Source organism: Mastacembelus armatus, chromosome 2, assembly GCF_900324485.2.
Source record: "Mastacembelus armatus chromosome 2, fMasArm1.2, whole genome shotgun sequence".
NCBI lineage: Eukaryota > Metazoa > Chordata > Actinopteri > Synbranchiformes > Mastacembelidae > Mastacembelus > Mastacembelus armatus.
The window spans coordinates 2,657,903-2,680,311 of NC_046634.1; the positions used below are offsets into that span (position 1 = coordinate 2,657,903).

The 22,409-nt window shown below is 40.6% G+C and overlaps 1 protein-coding gene across 4 annotated transcripts in view; it reads left to right on the top strand.

Moving 5' to 3' along the window:
* Positions 1–7,015, top strand: part of LOC113127233 (gamma-aminobutyric acid receptor subunit beta-3-like) — a 44,345-nt gene extending 37,330 nt beyond the window's left edge. For 2 of the 4 annotated variants that reach the window (XM_026301629.1, XM_026301630.1), the window contains 3 exons: positions 3,201–3,448; positions 4,013–4,081; positions 6,644–7,015. In XM_026301629.1, coding sequence (XP_026157414.1) covers positions 3,201–3,448; positions 4,013–4,081; positions 6,644–7,015 — 689 coding nt within the window. Of the gene's footprint in view, positions 1–3,200; positions 3,453–4,012; positions 4,082–6,643 lie in introns of all 4 variants that reach the window. The other 2 variants (XM_026301632.1, XM_026301631.1) reach the window with 2 other exon arrangements.
* The last annotated feature ends 15,394 nt before the right edge of the window (positions 7,016–22,409 follow it).

Here is a 22,409-nt window from a genome sequence, read left to right on the forward strand (position 1 = left end):
CGTGTTTGTGTGCACATACTTTTAGTCGTTTTACATCCTCCTTTTATTTGTCAGCATGAACTGGTTGGCTTTTCTTCTTTTTTTTTTTTTTTTTTCTTGTTAAGGCATGCGTGCAATATCCGGTCATTACAAAATGCCTTTGAGTGTATGTCTGCTTATATGTGCGAGTGTGTTTGTAGGTGGATGCGTACATGTGTGCACAGTCGTTCCTAGGTGCAATATCCGGTGTGTACCTCCTTAGCTCTAATACAGCTGGAGGTCCATTCTCTTCTCCTGATGGGTCATTATGAGCTTTCAGTAGGTATCTTGATGGCGCAAAAGGGTGGGTGTGTGTGTGTGTGTGCATGTGTGCGTGTGCAGGCATGTCTGTGCATCTGCGCCTTTGTGTGTGCCAGTAAGAGCAGTGTAATGATCAGGGAGAAATCAATTGAAGGAGGCAGCAAGCAAACAATTGAATTGTTTGAAGGAGAATCTCATTTTCCTGAGCAATTTCATAGGATTGCAAAGTTACAAATGACCTAATCTGCTTGCTGCCCATTTCTCACAGTCATGCCCTTTGTCCATAATCATATTATAACGAACAGTCAGGGTGTGAGCGTTTGCTGTTATTGGTACGGGGGCACTTTTAGTGTAACGGTAGCCATACAAGTTCACTGCAGACGCTGGCAAAGTCTTGATTTCTCAACAAAAGACCAAAACGGCGAGTTGTGAAACACTGCATGCTAACTGGATAGCTGACAGTTTGTGCAGTCTGCAAGCGAATAATGGAAAGTGGTTCAGTTAACACTGTTTTTGATTAACTACCCGTGCCTCATAGTTAACATTCATTTCTGTTTCACTTTATTGCATCCAACATGATACCTTTTCGTTGGCTAGTGATTACAGGAGATTTGATTGCTGTGTGCCTTTGTTTCAGCTGTTAAGGTGGAAAAGGGATATATAACGAACGAGCGGAGGGGGAGGGGAACGAAAAGAGGAAGTCACCATTAAATGATGGTGAGATCTGGGGGTGGAGGGTAAAGAATAGATGAAGAGGGAGAGGGAGAGAGGCCGAGGCAGATGAAGAGATAAGGGGGAAGAAGCACCGAAGAAAAGGACAGGGAATATAACAGTGTGATGAAAAAGGAGGGAGGCCCATGGTCCCCTGATTAAATTGTCCAAACAGGGAGTGAGGGAGGGAGCAGATGAGAGGAAAAGAAGCAGGAATGGAGGGACACACTGAAGGACAGAGAGTAACGACACAGTTGAGGGAACACCTATAAACACAAGGCTGTCTTCAGCAAAAAAAATAACATTTTTTTAAAAAATAGCTGTCGCTGCTTATATTGCACCATCCACAATCCAGGCGGCGACGCTGAGCATGTGCAGGTGCGGGCAAGCTTGCACAGATTCACACCCGCTTGTCACACCTTCTGCAATGAAACACACGCATGCACACACGACTGATGCTCGCCTTGTAATGTGCCAATAAATCACATTAAGGGCTGTATTGACCTTAGCTCTGTCACTCTCTTCTCCCAACCCACTGACTGATCCTCGTATCTTTGCTGTACACACACACACACACACACACACACACACACACACACACACACACACTCCAGAAGCCTCGTCTGTGGGTGTTATATGAGTGGCCCAGCAACTGATAGGCCCCATTTATTTCCAACACGAGTGGATAAATTAGTAGAGATAGTTCTGCCATATATCTCTATAGACGCAAGATAAATTGCATTGTGTGGGGTCAGGGTTTGCATGTAAGTGGGTGAGGTGTGTTTATTTGCTGTAATATGCGTAATAGTTCATGGTAATAGAGCTGCAGAACACAGGAGCGTGCTGCAAACACCGAAAAATAATCCAGGGGAAAACTGAAAAAAATACAGAAATGTATACAACAGAAAGGGAGTTCCAAAACGACACAAGTGTAGTTCAGCCTGGTGTTTCCAGAAAACTTGTGGTGTTTTGTAACTCGGTTTGCTGTGTTGTTGTGCCTTTTTCTGTTTTCATAACGTGTCTGAATTTGCTTGTAGTTTTTTGTTGCACGTCAATATATTTGGTTAAATTTCCTGCTTCTGCAGCAGATTTATGCTCTACTGTAATTTACAGCATACACAGCATTTTTTGATGAAAGTGGTGTTTTTTTTTTTTGTTGTTTCCTTTTTTCCCCTTTGATTTTGTCAATTTGTATGCGTTTCTTAAGCTGTAGCGCATTGAGCCCTCAAGGCACAGTAGACATCTATCAAACCTCAGCCAATTCAATTTCCCGTTTTTGTCTGTATCTTTAGAATCTCGCATCATGTTTTTTTTTTTTTCTGTTGCTGTCACACATGGTGCAAAGGTGCATTCAGTGGCTAATAACAAATTGTCACTCAGTACCTCTAGTGGTTAAGGTTACTAAGAGCTGGGGGCAAAATACATGCAGCTGTATTCTAATGAGTTATTTCTGCTGGATGACCAAGGGGCAGCAGGAGGTTTCGAGGCAGACCTTTGAATTCCAATGAAGCAGAGTTTATGCACTCTAGCTACCAGAACACTTGTGTACTGCAAGAAGATCAAACATGAAAGTTATCCGAAAACAGTTTTTTTGTGTTGCTTTTTCTCCTCAGCTGTTTCTTTGACACTTTAACAAGAGGATAATTTTTTCCTCTGGGTCAGTACTTCCCATCAGAAATAGCAACAGCCACGTTTTTTTTTTTTAGATAAAAATATTCTGGTTTCTATAGTAACACCTACAGTAAGACATCTGTTGGAGATTTCTCCTACATGACCTCAAAGGTACTGACAAGATAGCGGCATCTGCTTAGGATGGCGGGGTACTCCTTTAAGACGGCCTTATGTTATGACAGGTTCGGGCTAATTAAGCATCAAATTTACCATCCCGGATAGAGTCCCAGAAACACTGGTAATGAGGAAGCCTAGGGAAAAAACAGAGTAGAACTTATTGCACCTAATCTGGAGACATTTTTTATATTTCCACATTAACAATATCATGCCAGAATCTTAGATAACAGCTCCTTATGTGTACACCCAGCACACACAGAGCAACATTAGGGTTCTTTTTGAGTTATCTGATGAATATGACTACAGTTCCTTTCCTACTGATGGATTAATTGATTTATTCATAAGACTACTAAATAAGTTTTGTTGAAACTAATGCTTGGAATTATAAGCAACATTACCGATTATTTGTATCTTTATCAAAGGGATTACTACGGTGCTGACTATGACCACTATCAACACCCATCTGAGGGAGACTCTGCCTAAGATCCCCTATGTGAAGGCTATCGACATGTACCTGATGGGCTGCTTCGTCATGGTCTTCCTGGCCCTGCTGGAGTACGCCTTTGTCAACTACATTTTCTTTGGGCGGGGGCCTCAGATGCAAAAGAAACTAGCAGAAAAGGCAGAGAAGGCCAACAATGAGAGGGCAGCCAAGTACGATGCTGCAAGGGTGAGTTGGAATTCGATTTCTGGACCTTTTCTGACTTGATTCCTGGAGTGGAGTGTGTGCACCGGCTCAAATTCTTGATGTATAAATGGATTGAATTAAATGGATTGAATTAAAATGCTTTTGATGGTATTGTATGTGCAGGTTCAAGGTGAGAATGTTATTTATAAAAATCTTCCTTGCCAGTGGCTTGAACTGTGTATGAATATTTGGTTATTTCTACAGAAAATGCTGCAGGACAGCACTGTGGAAAGGGCAGTCTGAGTATTTCAAATTCTTTAATTATCTTCCTCCCAACAGGACATGAATAATAAAACTGCCTTCACAATGCAAGCGTTCTAAAATAAACATTTTTGAGAGCTCTTAACAGCACAAGCAGCAAATGGAAGAGGCTCTACATAAAATAAACTTATTATCACAATTTTTATAGGCAGCTGCATTCCAAGTGGAGGCTTCACTAGCCAAAATATGAAGATTTTTTTTTTGTTTGTTTTGTTTTGTTTTGTTTAAAGTCAGTTTTCGGGTGTTTTGTTCCCCACATGTTGCTGAATATTTTCGTCTTCCCAGGAGGCAGGTAGTAGGACCGCGTCCCTAAAACGGTCCAATCAGGTTAAAGGTCTTCGCCACTCACGCTCGGTGAGTTGATTCTTCACTGAGACTCAAGTGAACTCTGCCATTGCCATCAGCTGACATGGATGTTATTTTTTAATTTCCTTTTGCCTTAATGGAAATTTTTCTCCATCCATGCAACGAATCAGTCGGCAACAGACATCTTCATGACATTGCCTTATTCTCAACAGTATTTGTTTTTGACTTCCACTTATTCATTGCAGTTTTTTCTACATTGAAACAACCCTCATGCTTATTCTTAAACTTCGAAATTGACGTTTCAGATACGACCCTGTTTTCTCCTTTCAGAACTCATCTCGAATGCATGCTGCCTGTATATCTTTTCTCATTGAAATCATCATTAAAAGCCACATTTCTCACATAGCTTTTATAAAGTGGCATTGCGCAATTCAGGATGTGGTGAATGAATCACCCGCAAGATTCTGTTTGAAATGGGGATTTCTATTTGAAAAGTGCAATTGTGAAAAGGTTTAATAGAACTGAATAGTGGAATGGGTATTATTGAATACTACTGTCAGCGACTGTCCTCTAAAGAGGGGTTTCAACTTTAGTAGAAAAATCGGCAATTAGCACTGGACTTTATGAAACTGATACCGTTAATTTCTAATTTCTAAACATATACAGGCGAGAGTTCAGTGGGTTGGAGGGAAGTGAAAAAAAAAAAAAAAAAAAGTCCAGTCAGTTCTGGGATCAGTCAGATGGTGAGATGGTGAAACACAAACACAGCCATGAAGTGATTGCTCACATGGTCACTTGTTAGCAAGCGTGCTGCCCGTGTCTGTTGATAAATTGGCATTTTGCACACATAATGCAAGGAAACACTTAGGTTTACTTTCTGTGAGAACCCATCTAAAGATTTCTTTTGATTTGGGCAATCTCTCACTTTAAAAAGGGAAATGTGGGACTTTGACAGTTGCTTCATGTGCATGAATGATCACCATTATATGTTGATACGTTTTGGGGGGGCAGACATCATAGGCATGGGGTATGAAGTATCTCCTCTTTGTCTGATTAAATTGTGCTAAGTGTTGATGTGGGCTAATACTAATTCAGTTTGAGGGGGTGGATTGTTGACTTAGAGAGGAGCTCAGCAGGTTGTAACAGTAGGCCTAAGATGTTTTGATAGTTCTCCTATTAGTGTGACTCATTCTGTCTCACTATTCATGTTATTTTGTATTATTTCAATCATTCAGAAGGAAAAAAGCTCTTCTGGTGCTCATCTATGAGTGGGAATTTAACTCCTGCTTTGCAGCTGAACATGGCAGCTCCCTCCTCCACTCAATTACCTTACCTTACAGAAGGCTCAGAAAGGCTTCTTGGTGATGATGTAAAATGATAACTAATCCTGACTTGTTGCTATGGCGAAAGCGTGACATGACATTCATGATGGACAGTGGGTCCCTGGGCACAAACTGGTAAAAGTTCTTACACGCCTTCAGCACAGCAGCAAGTCTTGTAGTCATTGTGCATCACTGCGTAGTCACTGTGAATCTCTGTAGTCCTTGTGCATCACTGCGTAGTCACGGAGTGTCTTTGTAATCAATGTGAGTGTCTTTGTAGTCCCTGTGTCTCTTTGTAGTCCCAGTGTCTCTTTGTAGTCACTGTGAGTGTCTTTGTAGTCCCAGTGTCTCTTTGTAGACACTGTGAGTGTCTTTGTAGTCCCTGTGTCTCTCTGTAGTCACTGAGTATCTTTGTAGTCACAGTGAGTGTCTTTGTAGTCCCTGTGTCTCGTTGTAGTCACTGAGTTTCTTTGTAGTCACTGTGAGTCTCTTTGTAGTCACTGTGAGTCTCTTTGTAGTCACTGTGAGTCTCTTTGTAGTCACTGTGTTTCTTTGTAGTCACTGAGTTTCTTGTCACTGTGAGTCTCTTTGTAGTCACTGCGTCTCTTTGTAGTCCGTGTCTCTTTGTAGACACTGTGAGTGTCTTTGTAGTCCCTGTGTCTCTCTGTAGTCACTGAGTTTCTTTGTAGTCACTGAGAGTCTCTTTGTAGTCACTGTGTTTCTTTGTAGTCACTGAGTTTCTTGTCACTGTGAGTCTCTTTGTAGTCACTGAGTTTCTTTGTAGTCACTGTGAGTCTCACTGTCGTCACTGTGTTTGAAGTCACTGAGTCTCTTTGTAGTCACCGTGAGTTTCTTTGTAGTAATTGTCTTTGAATGTCTTTGAAGTCATGTTTTTGTAGTTGTTTTGAAAATCTTTGTGTATATTTTTAGTCATTTTAAGATTGATTGTAGTTGTGTGGAGTCTTTATGTCTGTGTAGTCGTTATGAATCTCTATTGTCACTTTGCATCTCCTCCGTCATTTTGTGGCTATTTCATTGAATTTTCAACAAAAAATGTTGCAACAGAGGCTCTGGCCCAGTATCTGCCTGACACCTTGGGCCTCTTAGCCTGTGCCCAGTAGGCCCATTCACTAATCTCTCCATGATGACATCCACATTTCATTGTCTTGAGTGCACTGTGCACTGAGGGAAAGTGCCTTAAATCTTAAGGTAGTGCCCTGTCCATGTGTAGCTATTCCTTTTATTTGCAAATGTTAGTAATTACTTTCCTCTTTTTTTCTTCTTTCAGGCGGAACCACATGGCCATGGGAACATCCTGCTAACCACCCTGGAGATCCATAACGAAGTGGCAGGAGGTGAGATCACTACCAGCGTTGCGGACATTAGGAACTCTCAGTCCATGGTGCAGTTGGACAGCACAGCCTCGGCGCACATCCAGTACCGTAAGCAAAGTGGTGGGATCGGCCCGCGCTCCGCCAGCCGCCACTCTCTGGACCGGTCCGCTCAGATGAAGCGCAGCCGCCTGCGGAGGCGGTCCTCACAGCTCAAAATCAAAATCCCTGATCTGACGGATGTGAATGCTATCGACCGCTGGTCACGGATCATCTTCCCCTCTGTTTTCTCACTGTTCAACCTCGTCTACTGGCTCTATTATGTCTGATTGGACTGTTTTGTTGAGGTGTTTGGTGTTGTTTTAATTGATTTTTTTTTTTTTTTTTTTTTTGTTTCTTTCACTTTGTTTCTTTTTCTTCCTTTTTTTTCTGTTGCTTTTATACATGATGTAATATGATGAATGAAGACTGCAACAATACAAGACAAAAAAGACTGAGAAAGACTACTGAGTTTTGGACCAAGTTTTTGTCAAAATTGTTTTTATATTTGAAGTCTTTAGTCTCAAAGTCTTTTTATTTTGAAAAGTATGTACTGTAATTGGGACTTGTGACAGCCATTTCCCAACATTTGCCCTCTTGGTAATGTGTAAATGGAGAGATACAATGCCAGCAATTTAATAAATAATACAGTGTTTGCAAAAAAAAAAAACAAAAACACAGGAAAGCAGTTAAAGCAAAGATTTTTAATATAACTTTATACTACACAGGTGGTCAGATAAGTGCAGGCAATTCCTAAAAATCCATTAAACTCATGTAGTTTTGACCGGTACCCTATGCACTAATTGTGTGTATTGATCAGCCATAGTGGAAAAATAATGACTCCTATTTTGCCTTGGGTTATGGCACAACTTTACATAAGACTCTGGTGGTTGTTTATTTGTTTATAGCATTGATAATATACATTGTACTTGCTATCAACTACAGAATACATTGATCTAGTAAACCTTTACCCAAACACAATAATTTAAAGTTGAGGATTTTATCATCTGTTCAGGATGATGGTGACTCAGGTTCAGAATTTTTCCTATTTGGCATCTTTTCCTTGACAAAGAAAAGTGTCACTGAAATATCCTTTTTGGTCATTTGATATGGGAAGAAAAGCACAAATACGAATAAAACTGCCTTTTTTCACTTTTACCTTTTAGCAACAGCGCTTCAAATAATAGCATGACAGAATTGCACTCAAATTTATCAAACTTCCTCTAAAAACTGTCTTACTTGCATTTAAAACAACAGCCAAGGGCCTTTGGGGCAACACTGTTACTCAACCCATGAAATATTATGATATTTTTGTACTCTATGTCTTCAGGTATGCATTTGATTTCCTAATCTGTCTTGTTTTCTTTTGCTCAGCACAAACTCTGTTTTGGTGATAGAGTGGAGGAGTTAAACTGCTTTTTGTATATAAGTACATAGATGTGTATATACATAAATGTGTATATATATACTGTGTGTCCAACCCAAAATGAAAATGATGACATATTGAGTACTTTGTGATTGTCATACTGGCGATGAACAGTCAGATCATTTAGTCCAAAAAAGATAAATACATGCAAGGATTAAACAAATGAACCGACAGGTCAGTTTCAACCATCAGTTTAGTTTCTGATCATTTATGGGTCACCTGGAATACATTCCTACTTGAACATGCAACCATGTTGAATTCCACTCCAGACGCTGTACAGTTTGTCTGTCCTGCTCTGCATTTTGGAAGCTATTGTATGCCTCGCTATACAGCAGCAAGTGATGCAAATGGATTTCATCGATTCCACAGATGGACCACAATAACCGGTCTGTCGACTAATGAGCACATACAAGCATTGAATGTATCAGATCCATTCTTCAGGGAGAGGATAATGAGCCATGGTCATCATTTCTCCATCAGAATGTAACACAACCATTCTTGCGTTTCGAGTAACAAAGAAATAGACGGAAGGGATGGTGTTTTACGAGTGTGGGCATGTGTGTGTGTTAGAGAGGGATGGTAAATGGATAAGGAGAGTGTCGACGAGGACGGGGGTGGACACAGACTTTTTTTTTTTTTTTGTACTGCTTGCTCGGCTATGGACAAATGTCAACGTATAATATTTTTGTGGATGAAAATGTTTCTCCTGGTCAGCTCGACAAATCATGTGCCATTCGAACTAAGGTCACAGAGCAATCAACGTATGGACAGTGATGTAAATCTGATGCATTCTTGTTCAATCATGAATACATGAATTATATCTACTATTTGTGCATGTGCAAGAATACAAGTAGAAAAACTGATAATTGAGATGCTGGGTCACTGACACGTCAATTTGACTTTGAAATGAGAAAAACCGTTTTATGTACAGTCTGATTTATGACTGAGAACTGAATGTATTGTACTGGATTGTTGCTGTACAAATGCAATATTTTTTTCTGCAAACAGGATTGACCTCAACCCTGATTATTATAGGGCTCCAGCTGATTCTACATTCAAGTTACCCAGAGTTTCCTGTTTTCTGTGTAGGGCAAAGTGCACATACAAACTGGGTCCAAAAAAGGAAAAAAAAGCAAAAACTTGTTACAGATAAAATAAACAGAATCAACAAATTGTGCTTTCTTCAGCCAGAAACTGAAAATATATATATATCAATTTATCTGGTAGACCGTGCTTATTTTGCCCCAAAAAGTGATTATATTAACTGCTGTTAGCTAGTTCTCCTGTTTTTTCCTTTCATCTCTATACTGGGACACTTTCAGAAAACAAATGTTTCTAACTCCTGTGCACACACCTTTACCCATGTTCTGTGTGAACACACTAAGAGGATATCTCTAAACACTATAAGAGCGTTGTTAAAGTCTCTGAACCAGTTCGTTCCAAGATGTTTCAAGCTGCTTTGTTTAGTTTGGTAGTTTCAGAGGGGAAACTGTGTCCCGGTGAAATGTTGAAACAGCTGATGGAGCTTCAGCGTTGTGTAAATAAGATGCAACAGGATAGATTTCTGGAATGGTGAAGCTTGAAAATAATTATTTAATGGTGCAGGGTTGTCCTGATTTACTGGTTCACTTTGATTTTAAAAGATTACTTTTGGGTCATGTGGTGAGATTTAACAAACTTTTTTGCAGCTGGTCATTGTATGAGTTTTTTTTAAATAACCAAATTACATAGTGCAGTTAAAAAAATGAAATAGAAAACTGTTACAAGCTCTAGATACTTGTTTATCATGCATGCATTTATAATTCGTAACTAGGGATGATTTTCTTTTTTTTTAAAAAAACATTTTGCAAACTCACTTGAGAGCTGCCAACTGCTCATGTTAGAGACTACATCATATCATGTGAGCCTACAGTAAAAAGAAAAAGTTAATTAAAAAATATAAAAGTCACTTCAGATGTTGTATGGCCTTGGTCCCATAATGGAATGTGAAATGTTCTGTGCTGCCACAAAATGTATTTAGGCTTAGATTTATACTGTATATCTCTGTATGTTTCTCTTCCTTTTTCGATAGATTATCATGGTAAACCATCAAATAAATATCCATTGTACCTGTGTATTTGGTATTGCAAGCATGTGTGACACCTTAACAATTTGCATACTGTTGTATGTATAGCAAGTTAATATAATGAACTGCCATTACGTACATCCAATAAATTATACAGCACATTTTAACAAAGCTTGAGACGTCTGAAATGATAATAAAAGGTTGCCTTGTACAAATCCCAAGGCTTGTTGGGAATATCTTCAACTGTTCAAGTGACTTTTCAGCAGCACATGTAATCACGATCTGTTTCTGACTGCAGTTACACTCGCTGACAGTATCTTAGTGTATGTAGTGAATCTTACGAACGACGGCCGCACCTGTGGCCACCCACAGCTGAGACTAATGTCGGTAATCCTCAAGCACTACACATCTGAGTTTCTTTAGTTTAAGTTAGTTTCAATTTATTTTAAACAGTTTTCAGATTACACAAATAAATCACACATTTTGTTTCACAGTATATTTATTTTGCATGTGCACAATACATTGTCTTCTATCTATAGCGCACACAGTTAGGAAACTTTTGTATAGTCGCACTTTGATTTACTTACTCTCTTACTCTTTAAGCATATTTTTTAAATGGTTATTTCTTTGAGTTACCAGTGCTGGGATGCCGATGGTGGTTGGTGCTGCTCCTGGAGGGATGTTCTGGCAGGCCTCAGGCAAAGAATGCACTCCAGGAAAAAAAACACTTAAATAGTGGAAGTGGCCAATTGGACTGTACTAAGTTCTGGCCACCTTGTAGGGGAAGTTGGGAAATTTGTTTTGGAGGTTTTGTTTATTTGTATAAGTTATGTTAGAAGTTTCAGATATTTGTTGGGTTAATATTTCATTGGTGATATTAGGATTAAGATTCATTTAACATTTATTTGGTATTTGTAGTTTACTGGTAGTTTGTTTCTTTGTTATCCCCCTGTGTGTGTTAAGTGGTCTGATCAGCCACTATATATATCTCCTTCTGTGGTCAGTTTGTCTTTAATTAATTTGTGCAGTGGTGTCATTTTTTTTTTCTTTCCCTTCTCTCCTTCTTTAAGGTGATTTAGCCTGAGTTCAGTTTGGTTTCTTTGACTGGTTTTAAGAGCTCATATTATGATTCTTAAGTTATTTTGTCTATTTCTTTTGGAGGAATAAAAACCCTTTTTTTTTTCAGATATTTTTGCCTGTGTCCTCGTCTGTGCCGCTTGGTCCCTTACAGTTTGGTGGCGGTGGTGGGATCTGTAGGTCGAGGACACAGTTTGTTTTTTTTTTGTTGTTTTTTTTTTTTTCCTCTTCCTTTACTCTCTCCTGTTGTGTTTCTACAAAAACATTTTTTTGAACTATGCAATGGGAGGAAGAGGTGCAAGACGTCAGGCAGAGAATAGTGTGTACTGGACAGGGAGACCAAGTGGTCCATGAAGAGGAGCTGGAGACTGGGATTCCTAGGGTGGCTCCTGGTGCTGAGTGTGAGGAAGCGAGGGAGCCAACATTGAAGGATTTGGCTGGTATACTCCAGGCAGCAGGAGGACCGGGAGATGCGACTGAAAGAGGAAAACACACGACAGGAGCATCGGTTCAAGGCACTGCAACACCAGTTTCAGCTTTTGCAGATGGAGGTACAGGCCCGCACTTCCCCTGTTCCAGAGCTCATCTCACCAGTACCTGATCCTGTGGAGACTGTTGGTCTGGATGATTTTCCCCCACAGACCCAAGTTACACCTACCTGTACTCTTGAGATCACCCGGACAGCCCAAGCAACCTCAGGTTAGTCACGAGTTTCTCCTGATCCAAAATTAGAAAAACTGACAAACTGATGATGTTGAACATTTTCTTGTTAGATTTGAGAGGATGGCAACAGCATGTCAGTGGATAAAAGCTTTTCGTCTAATACCCTTGCTCACTGGCAAGGCTAGAGGTTCCTTGGTTAATATGGATGTGGACGATTCCATGGACTATGAAAAGGTGAAAATAGCTATTCTGCAAAAATATGACATTAATCCTGAGTCCTACAGGCAGAGATTTTGCTCCTTAGAGGTTGGACCTGGGGAGAGCCCCAAGGAACTCTGAGGCTTAAAGAGCTGTATGGTAAATGGATACAACGTAAAGGTAAAACTATTCAAGAAATTGGTGAAATCATTATCATGGAGCAATATTTAAGAATGCTGTCCCCTGAGCTTAAGGTCTGGATTAAAGAACATGGACCTAAATCTGCAGCCGAAGCAGCCACCCTGGCTGAGGTGTTTGTAGCGGCCCGAAAAAGGAACCAGCCATGGAGCAATACAGCCTGGAAGGCTGGTAAGGATGCCCGCAGGCTGACACCACCTTCATACCATCCGAAGTCAATGCCAGCCGAGGGTAAGGCTCCTGTAAAGGAGGAACAAGTTAAACCATTAAGACCCTCGAGTATAATACTTACTTGTCATCTATGTGGATAGGAAGGGCACATTAAACCGTCATGCCCAAGAAACCCTGTTAAGCTTACACAGATGTTTTGTTCCATGACAGAACTTTGGCACGTGAGCTCAAAATAGTCTATTAAAATGACAAATGTGAAAATCAATGGACAGAATCTTAGAGCCTTGTTGGATACTGGCAGTTCTCAGACCCTTGTACACAGACAGTATGTACCAGCTAATATCGTTTGTACTCTAGACTATTCCAGTTTGTTGTGTGCATGGTGATGAGAAGCCTTATCCCAGTGCTGATCTCTACATTGAAGTACAAGGACAGCCATACTTGCTAAATGTTGGTGGCTGATAACTTGCCCTTTCCAGTGATTTGGGGGCATGACCTGCCAGTCCTTGTTGACTTATTAGGCAAAGAAAGGGACAGTATGGTGGCTGTGACTAGGGCACAAGCAAAGAGAGAAGAGCCCTCCAACTCTTAGTGCCTTGTCTTTTTATGCTGCAGAGCTAGACACTTCCAGGGAAGCCTCGAAAGTCACGTAACCAGCGAAGGCAAGAGAAGTTTAAAAACAGTGGTAGATCCACCAGGTGAGGCTATTCCAGATATGTCTCTAGGCTTTCAGTTGCTGGATGATATAATTCAAATGCAGAAAAATGATCCAACTTTGTCCACTTATTTGTTGAGAGCTACACAGGAAGAAGCAGGATGTGATCCAGGCAATGAAGAGTACTTCCTGCACGTTTCTCCCCTCAAATCTGTTAAAGCAAGAGTTGTGGCATTTTCCTTGGTGCAGTTTTTTTTCCAAGGGTGGGTTTCCCCCAGGAAATCTTAACAGACCAAGGTACTAATTTTGTCTAAATTGCTGAAGCAGGTCTACCAATTGCTGGGCATAAAGAGTGTGCGGACTACCCCTTACCATCCACAGACAGTGTTTCAACCAGACTCTCAAGCAAATGCTCTGTAAGTTTGTAAATGATACTGGATCTGATTGGGATCATGCATGTGCATATCTGGATGATATTGTCATTTACAGTGTTACATGGTAGGAGCATGTGAGACATCTGAAGGAAGTCCTGGAGTGTTTGCATTCTGCTGGACTGGCCATTAATCCAGCTAAGTGTCTTTGCAAGAACTGAAACAGTATCTGGGCTTTACTCTGAGGTGGGGTAATTAAAACCACAAGTGTCTAAAGTTCATGCAATTGAATCATGCCCTCTGCCGCAAACCAGGAAGCAGCTGAGATCTTTTCTTGGGATGGCTGGTTTTTATCAACGGTTCTTTCCAGGTTTTTCAGCTAGGGCCACACCACTGACAGATATGATTGGATCACGGTTCCCAAACCAGGTGCAGTGGACAGGGGAGGCAGTGACAGCATTCCATGACATCCAGAAGTCCTTGGGTAGGAACCCTATCCTTCATAGCCCAGATTTTGATAAACTGTTTATTTTGCGAACTGATGCTTCCGAGAGGGGTGTTGGAGCTGTGCTTTTGCAGGGGCCGTCTGAGGATCGACACCCCATTGCTTATATTACTAGGAAGCTGCTTCCCAGGCAGACTTGCTATTCGACAGCGGAGAAGGAAGCATTGGTAATTAAGTAGGCTTTGGACTCTTAAGTATTACCTCTTTGGGAGAGAGTTTACACTGGACTGACCATCGGGCATTGCAATGGCTGGAGAAGATGAAAGATGCTAATGGAAGGATTACTGTGGTACCTTGCCATGCAGCCTTTCTGCTTTACAGTACAGTACATCCCTGGTGAAGACAATGTCACTGTGGACTATCTTTCGCTGTCCTAGCAAGAAGTCTGGAGGGGAGTGTGACGGCCGCACCTGTGGCCACCCACAGCTGAGACTGCCGGTAATCCTCAAGCACTACACATCTGAGTTTCTTTAGTTTAAGTGAGTTTCAATTTACTTTAAACACTAGTTTTCAGATTACACAAATAATCACACATTTTGTTTCACAGTATATTTATTTTGCATGTGGACAATACATTGTCTTCTATCTGTAGCGCAGACAGTTAGGAAACTTTTGTATAGTCACTTTGATTTCGTTACTCTTTAAGCATATTTTTTTAATCATTTCTGAGTTACCAGTGCTGGGATGCCGATGGTGGTTGGTGCTGCTCCTGGAGGGATGTTCTGGCAGGCCTCAGGCAAAGGATGCACTCCAGGAAAACACTTAAATAGAGGAAGTGGCCAATTGGACTGTACTAAGTGCTGGCCACCTTGTAGGGAAATTTGTTTTGGAGGTTTTGTTTATTTGTATAAGTTATGTTAGAAGTTTCAGGTATTTGTTGGGTTAATATTTCATTGGTGATATTAGATTAAGATAAATTTAATATTTATTTGGTATTTGTAGTTTAGTGGTAATTTTCTTTATCCTCCTGTTTTTTAAGTGGTCTGATCAGCCACTATATATATCTCCTGTGTTCAGTCTGTGGGTCAGTTTGTCTTTAATTTGTGCAGTGGTGTCTTTTTTTTAAAAAAAAAAAAAAAAAAAAAAAATTGATTTAGCCTGAGTTGAGTTTGGTTTCATTGACTGGTTTTAAGAGCTCATATTATGATTATAAAGTTACATTTTTTTGTCAATTTCTTTTGGGGAAATAAAAACACATTTTTTTCAGATATTTGCCTGTGTTCTCGTCTGTGCCGGCTTGGTCCCTTACAGTTTGGGAGAGTGTTGGTGTATAAAACTGGGCAATGGTGACAATGTGTAGGTGGAGGTTATTACTGGGTATCATAGCCTGTCAATTTGTCATCCTACTCAATTGCCAGAGTCCCCTTACCAGCTTGTCTGTATTAGTAGTGTTAAAATTTGTTTTCCCCCCCAAAGGTAGTCTGTACCTTCTTACCCTGAAACCACTTTTGACCAAGCGTCCACCTATTTTTTTTTTTTTAGCTAATAAAACTGGGCTTTATTAGTATTTACATTACATCCTTGTTGCTAGAAAACTAAGTTTTACGAAGTGCCCTGGCCAACATTTGAGAATGTGGTGAGGAGCTGCTTGTTTGGACTAATAGAATCAGAATGAGCTGTATTGCCAAGTGAGTGTGCACACAAGGAATTTTAGGTACAGGTGGTACTCCAGTGCAAACAGACATAAATACAAATGCTACAAGGGTCAAACAGTAAACATAAATGCTAAAGAAATGTTACAAAAACTAAAAGATATACTGATGGATATTATGACAGTTTATATATATTGTGGCCTGTCAGGCACTCGAAGAGGTAATAAGCTAAAATGTTTGAATTGTAGTAAATGAAGTACAGAAGTGTTGCATGCACTTCTCCTCCAAAGCCACAGGGGGCGCTGTTTCACAGCTAGTTCAATGTGGCGCTATTAAGGTGTTTGACTCGGCACCTACAGTTTTCAGTGACAGTTTTCAGAAAGACCAGTCTGTTTTGTTTGAAACACTGCGGAAACTAAGACAGACACAAGTATCTCTGACAGGATTTACGAAGAAGACCAAACATGATACTTTCCAGACAAATTTGTGTTAGCATTAGCGTTAGCCCCAGCCGCTGTCGGTTACACGTGAAGCAAGAAAACACGTGCGGGTAGCTTTGTTTTACTCCTGTTTAATGGAGCTTATGTGTTCAACTGAAGTTTCTTGGATACTGTTTTTGTTAGTTAGGTCCTAGTTTGACTTAAATTTCTGTAATTGCTTGTTAGCAAACAGTTTTTATGATGGCAGTGTGCTGCTTTGGTGTTGTATTCTGTGTAATGTTTTTGTTGCTGAGTTACCTCTTTATTTTCAGTGTATGTGATTGGCAGGTGCACATTGGAGGTGGACAGTTGGTTTTTTTGGAGCTTTTTTATGCCTGTGACAGAGTGAACTGAAATATTAAAGCTACAGATTGTGAAAGTCCTCTATCTACAGTCTATACCCGCTTATTCCTAACTAGGGTCACAGGGATCAGCTGGAGCCTATCCCAGCTCTCTTTGGGTGAAAGGCAGGGGTACACCCTGGACAGGTCACCAGTCCATCACAGGGCCACATAGAGACAATCTCACACTCACTCACTCCTATGGGCAATTTAGAGTCACCAATCAACCTGACATACATGTTTTTGGACTGTGGGAGGAAACCAGAGTACCTGGAGGAAACCCACACAAGCACAGGGAGGACATGCGAACTTCACATAGAAAGGCCCCTGCTGGGTTTTGAACCACTGAGGCATTAGTGCTAGCCACTAATCCACTGTGCTGCTCCAAATTGTGAAAGTGTTATATAACAAAAGATGCTAAAATTCACCATAATCTGTCTGGTGACAATTTTCTGTGTGATATGATGCATAGTTATCCATCATTATTCATTGGTGATATAAGGATTTGGACTATAACGTGTGTTCTGATGCAAACTAATAGCCTACAGTGATTCATTGTCTGGGGGGACAAAGACGGTTGAAAACTATGGACGTACAGAGAGGTGGTCAAGCTCAGTTTAACAGAACATTCATACTGTTCTCACAAATGTTAAATTAGACTGTGCTAAACCTTCCTCTCTGGTTTGACAAATCTAAACAGTGGTCAGTATTCTCGTCTTTTCAAAACCTTTCATTTCTTTGTAGTGATTGCACTGATCAGATGTGACTCAGTATGAGTGAGTTCTTTCTGGGTCATACATAATAGGACGTGTTATTCTCTGTGGTATTGAACACTTGGGGAATAGCCCTTTAAATGTTTAATGATTTAGGGATATGCAGTTGCTCGAGTTCTTCAAGAAAAGTTTATCGTCTTGGGATGCTGAATAGTTTCACTGTAGGAAAACATTGTCTTGTACAGTATGTCCTCACCTGCCCGTGGATGTCAGGAAGTGTTTTTTGCAAAATAAAAGACAGGTTATAATGAGAGACAAGAGAGAAAACAGTGTATTAAGACAAGAGAAAGTGTGAGCGAGACAGAAGGCATGAACAGTAAAGGGAGAAGTAGGTTAATACACTGTTACTGTTCATAAATCAGAAAGACATCATCAAAAAGCACAGTGAAAAGTCAATGTATTCCCCCCAGTCTCTAAGACAGTTTTTGATGGTGAAACAGACTTTCTATCTCTCTCCAACCATCCCTTCTCCCTCTTTCTCTCACCCACGCTCCCGCCATTGCTCGCCGCGCTGCTGATGAATTAAAAGAAAGTATGTCAGTTGGCAGGCAGGGAGGGGATAAAAGAAAGAAAGAAGACATCAGAAAGAATTCATTCAGCCGAGTTTCTCAACAAGAAACACGTCTGAGTCTTCACCGCCTTGCCAGTTTTCTGGAGGCTCGGTTATTTGGATCGGCCGTTAGGGTTGAGAATCGACCTCTGTCCACTCCGCACTTTAAACTTGGCTCAGTAAATGTATTGATGTGCTTCATAATCCCATGAGAATAACTCTGCCTCAGTGTCCATGGGGTGTCTGGTTTTTAACCAGCAGCACTAAACACATCTACTTTATGTAGTAAGCCCCGGCTGTGGAAGCTGCTGTTGCTATGCAACTGTTTGGAGTACCATATATCACTGCGATGTTAAAAGTTGAAATGTTTTTATCTGAGAGAAATTGGGGCCCATGAGTGCTACAACAGAGCACGCTCACAGGGCCACATTACGTCAGCGAGGATGTTAAAATTTGATTGAAAAAGACCTGGATAAAACCACTAGAATGAGTCTTTTATACTGCAGAATATATTCTATGATAGTTATGTCCTGCATGTTGTCATTTTTTTACCTTTAATTTGTTATTTGCTGCTAGAGTGGCACCGTTTTCCCCACTGGACCGTTGTATCTTATCTCAAATGTATTATCTAGTCCTTTTGCCAAAGTGTCTAATACTTTTTTGTACAAAATCAATTTTTTTCATTAGTTTTGATAACCTTTGATTGACTTTTGGTTTACAGCCCTCTTGAGTGCTTTTTATTAGGGACGTGGTGTTTGTTTGCCTGAGGACATTAACCACCATCTCTCTCTCTCTCAGCCTGGCCGTGACCACCCTGTTCCTGACGAAACACCAGGAAGGACTGTGAGCTTTAATATGAACTGAAACCTGTTTTTCTATTTTCTAAAATAAGGAAGACAAATAAAAGGAACTGATCAAGTTGGAGAGTAGGAGTGTGTGTGTGTGTGTGTGTGTGTGTGTGTGTGTGTGTGTGTGTGTGTGTGTGTGTGTGTGTGTGTGTGTATGTGTGTGTGTGTGTGTGTGTGTGTGTGTGTGTGTGTGTGTTTTTCCCCCCCCTCTCTCAACATGGAGCACAGAGATGATCTGGGGACCTGATGTGCTAGAAACAGTTTGACAGCAGGGAGAAAAAAAAAAAGCCTCTTCCAAATCTGTACTTCGGTTTCTTTGAATGTGATGTTAGAGGCAAGAACTGTATGTACTGTGAATAGGACGTTCTGCAGCTAGGTACTGCTGGATAAACAAACATATTGACTGGATATGCTAAATTAAGCCCGGTTCTACTCTTCTAACATTTTGCTCCAACATAGAAGCTTTTGTGAGCTGTCACATTAGTCTATCCTGTGAAGTAACCGTCTCGGTATAATCCCAAACATGGAATCACCGGAGCTTTTTCCTGTTCTGCAGATTTTGCACGAATCCAGCTTCAGAGCTTCCCTGTCTGGGAAATGGCCACCTTTTAAACTCTGTATCTCTATAACTCTATAAAAAGGCTTAGATTCCAAGCTGTGATTAATAAAGAAGTGTCACTAGAGTGATCTTCAATGACTTAACAAATGTCCAAAGTTGTTTAGTCAAGGCAAAGCACTGAGTTGTTGTTCCCAGCTGGATCACTTTACAAATGATCCCATAGAGAATGCATTACAAGAGACAAACTCATCCTTAATGAACTGCAGTGCTCAGATTACCTGTGTATACTAGTACTATGCTAGTACTTCATTGAGTTAATTGAAAGCTATGTATTATTTACAGTTTGTGGCTAACCCAGGCTTGGTGTTAGCATATGCACAGCGAGTTATGTATTCAGGTGTATGAGTTTGGCCGGTGAGGGGTCAGTATTGGGATTTTATCTTTCTTTGAGATTTATTTGGTTGAACGTTACATTTCCAGCCTCTGATTTCGAATCTGGTTATGGGTTGGGTGTGGTAGAGCATTATGGGGCAGATGAACTCTTTGCTTTGCTGAGCACCCTATAAGAACTGTGGCAAGGAAGCTAAAGAACCAACACAGAAAATGACGTCAGAACATCTTTATTTCTTCCCACATTCTGGGGAAATGTACTGTTGTGTGTTCATGGAATCAAAAATAGTTCTTTGTGGGTCCCTGTGGTGGAGCTGGCCTCCTTCTAATGGCCTAATTGTAATAATTTTATATAATTAGCTTTAAACCACCATACTCTCGTAAATACATATTAGATTTCACAGTTGTTAGGGTTCCAGTAAAGGCATCGGCACATATGAGTTCACTGATTAATAAGGCGTAGGTGTGTAGACTTGTGACTGGTAAACTAATTGGGTAGTGGGTAGTGAAAACACAGAGGACTACTAGTGGGCAGGTGAGAAAGAGCAGCTTCAGAAATGACAGGCTTCCAGCTAATTTTAATCTGAGCAGCTTTTTAGTTTGTTAATACAATATATATGATAACTGGCCTTGCAGAGGTGTAGCTGCAGGCTTTTTTTTTTAGGGGATTGAACAGTCAAACAACTCAGTCTCATGATCCAGTGAAATTCTGTCTGTGTGTCTGTAAACTGGAATCTGAAATGTTTCCGACAGCTTAATTTGCTAGTCTGAGTGAAGTTCTCCGATGCCATACTTCATTAGTACATTTTACCGCAGTTTCTGGAGTTTCAGCCACTTGTGCTCCGTCATTATACCAACATCTCAAACTGTCAGGAATGGCCATTTTATAAAAGTCATTCTTGTGTTCTGCTCTGCCAGATGCAGGGGAATAATTTAGGTCTTCCCTGTGCACTTTCTCATGATGCATCACTGTCTCCTGGCAGATCTTGCTTCAGAAATGATCAGCTTGCAGGTCCTCCCATTTGTTCTCCTCGATGGGAGTGCTTCTGTTCCCTGGGCTCATTGTGATCAGAACAAAGAGAGCAGTGGCGTCCAAGGAGAGAGCAACTGTAGACACAAAATATCTTTGTTTTAAATGTCGCTATATATCTCCCAAAAGGTTAACGAGTCTGTTTTATCATCCTGGTGTTGCAGTCTCTCTGCATGAGACAACAATGAACAGCTCAGTGAGGCTGAGGCACAGATGTGGACAAAGCTTTTTTGTTTTTTTTTCTCCTGATAGATTTAATGTACATTTTTGAATTCTGAGCATCATCACCCAGAAATGCATCACCATGTTAGTATTTCTTTTCTTCTTCCCTGAATATAGGGAATGAAAAAATGCATAGAGTCATAATTAAAGGATGGTAATATATTGAAGGAAAGTGTTATTTGCACCGGATTCTGAGACGCTCAGTGTAAGCTTGTGTTTGCCGCCCTCTGCTGGACACTTGAAGTGCATACATCATACATGAATGCCATTATCCTGCACCTCTCCCCTTCCAAGACACACGCTCCCACACACTCACACGGAGAGGCGTGATCGTGTGATTGATGCTTTCTGCTTTCACGTTTCTTGCTAATTAGCAGCTGCATCTAGCTCATACCGACGGTTATTTAAAAGACGTTTTATTTCCAATTTGTCAATAGAGCCACAGACACTACATTACATGTTTAATTACTCCATGGGCCAATTACATGGAGGGCGTTGCTGCTTATTTACACATTTCAATTATTGCTTGATTCATCATATAGAGACAGGGTTAGAGAGATGGGCTGGATGATATTTCATACTGTTAGAAATCTCATCTTAACACAAACCCAGGACTATAATAGATGTTGTGGTAAGGATTATCCATCAACCATCACTTTTAATTATTTTATTTGTTGTTGAGAAACAAAGTTTTGTCTGTCATTTTGGTCTGGCAGACACAAATACTACAATACCCACGAGCCTGGTAGCTGCCATTTGATTGTGATGGGAGGACAATTAAGTATGATACTGATTTGTCAGAATGTATATGTGATGTTTTGGAAATGTATGGAAGTATTCAGCGCAGCGTTCCTGTAATGCAGTCGTTTCCACATTTCCACACACAAAATGCAAATTCACCCAAAGTATGCCGCAGCCAGGCAATTAAATTGCTGCTTGTATCCTTGCAAAACTAACAGATGTCTTCTCCTGTAATACACAATACCAGGAGCCTCTAACAAAACACCCTTCCACTCAAATAGCAAAGCTTTCACCGCATAAGAATGAGTCTGCCATGCTGAAAAGCAGCAGCATCTGACAGAGACACCCCCTGTTTCTTTATATAAGCCCTTTTTATAGCACCTATTTACCTTGAAATGATGTTGCCAAGTAACAACATTCTGATTGTGTGTGTGTGTACGGGGGGGTGCATATGATTGCGTGCAGGTGTGTGTATGTCAGTGATGGATGCTCTGAAGTATCATTATAGGCTTTAAAGGTGGGGTTGTTAGAGCTGCTGGTAAATGACTTCAGGCCCTCTTTACTCTGCTGCAGGTCTGGTGCTGTGGAGAGATGCAGGCAGCAACTCATATATCACTACTACCCATTAATCCTTAATGCTGCTAATTCCCACTGCCTTACAAAGGCCAAAACACTTTATGTTGCAGTAATGCAGGATATTGCATCTCCTTTTCTTGCATTGCAGCTCATGTCTTTTTTTTTTTTCCTCATTTCTCTAACCTCTTTTACTTGTTCTTGCCCTCTCCTTCTCAGCATGAGCTGCTTAACTGATAGATGTACTGCATTAATCC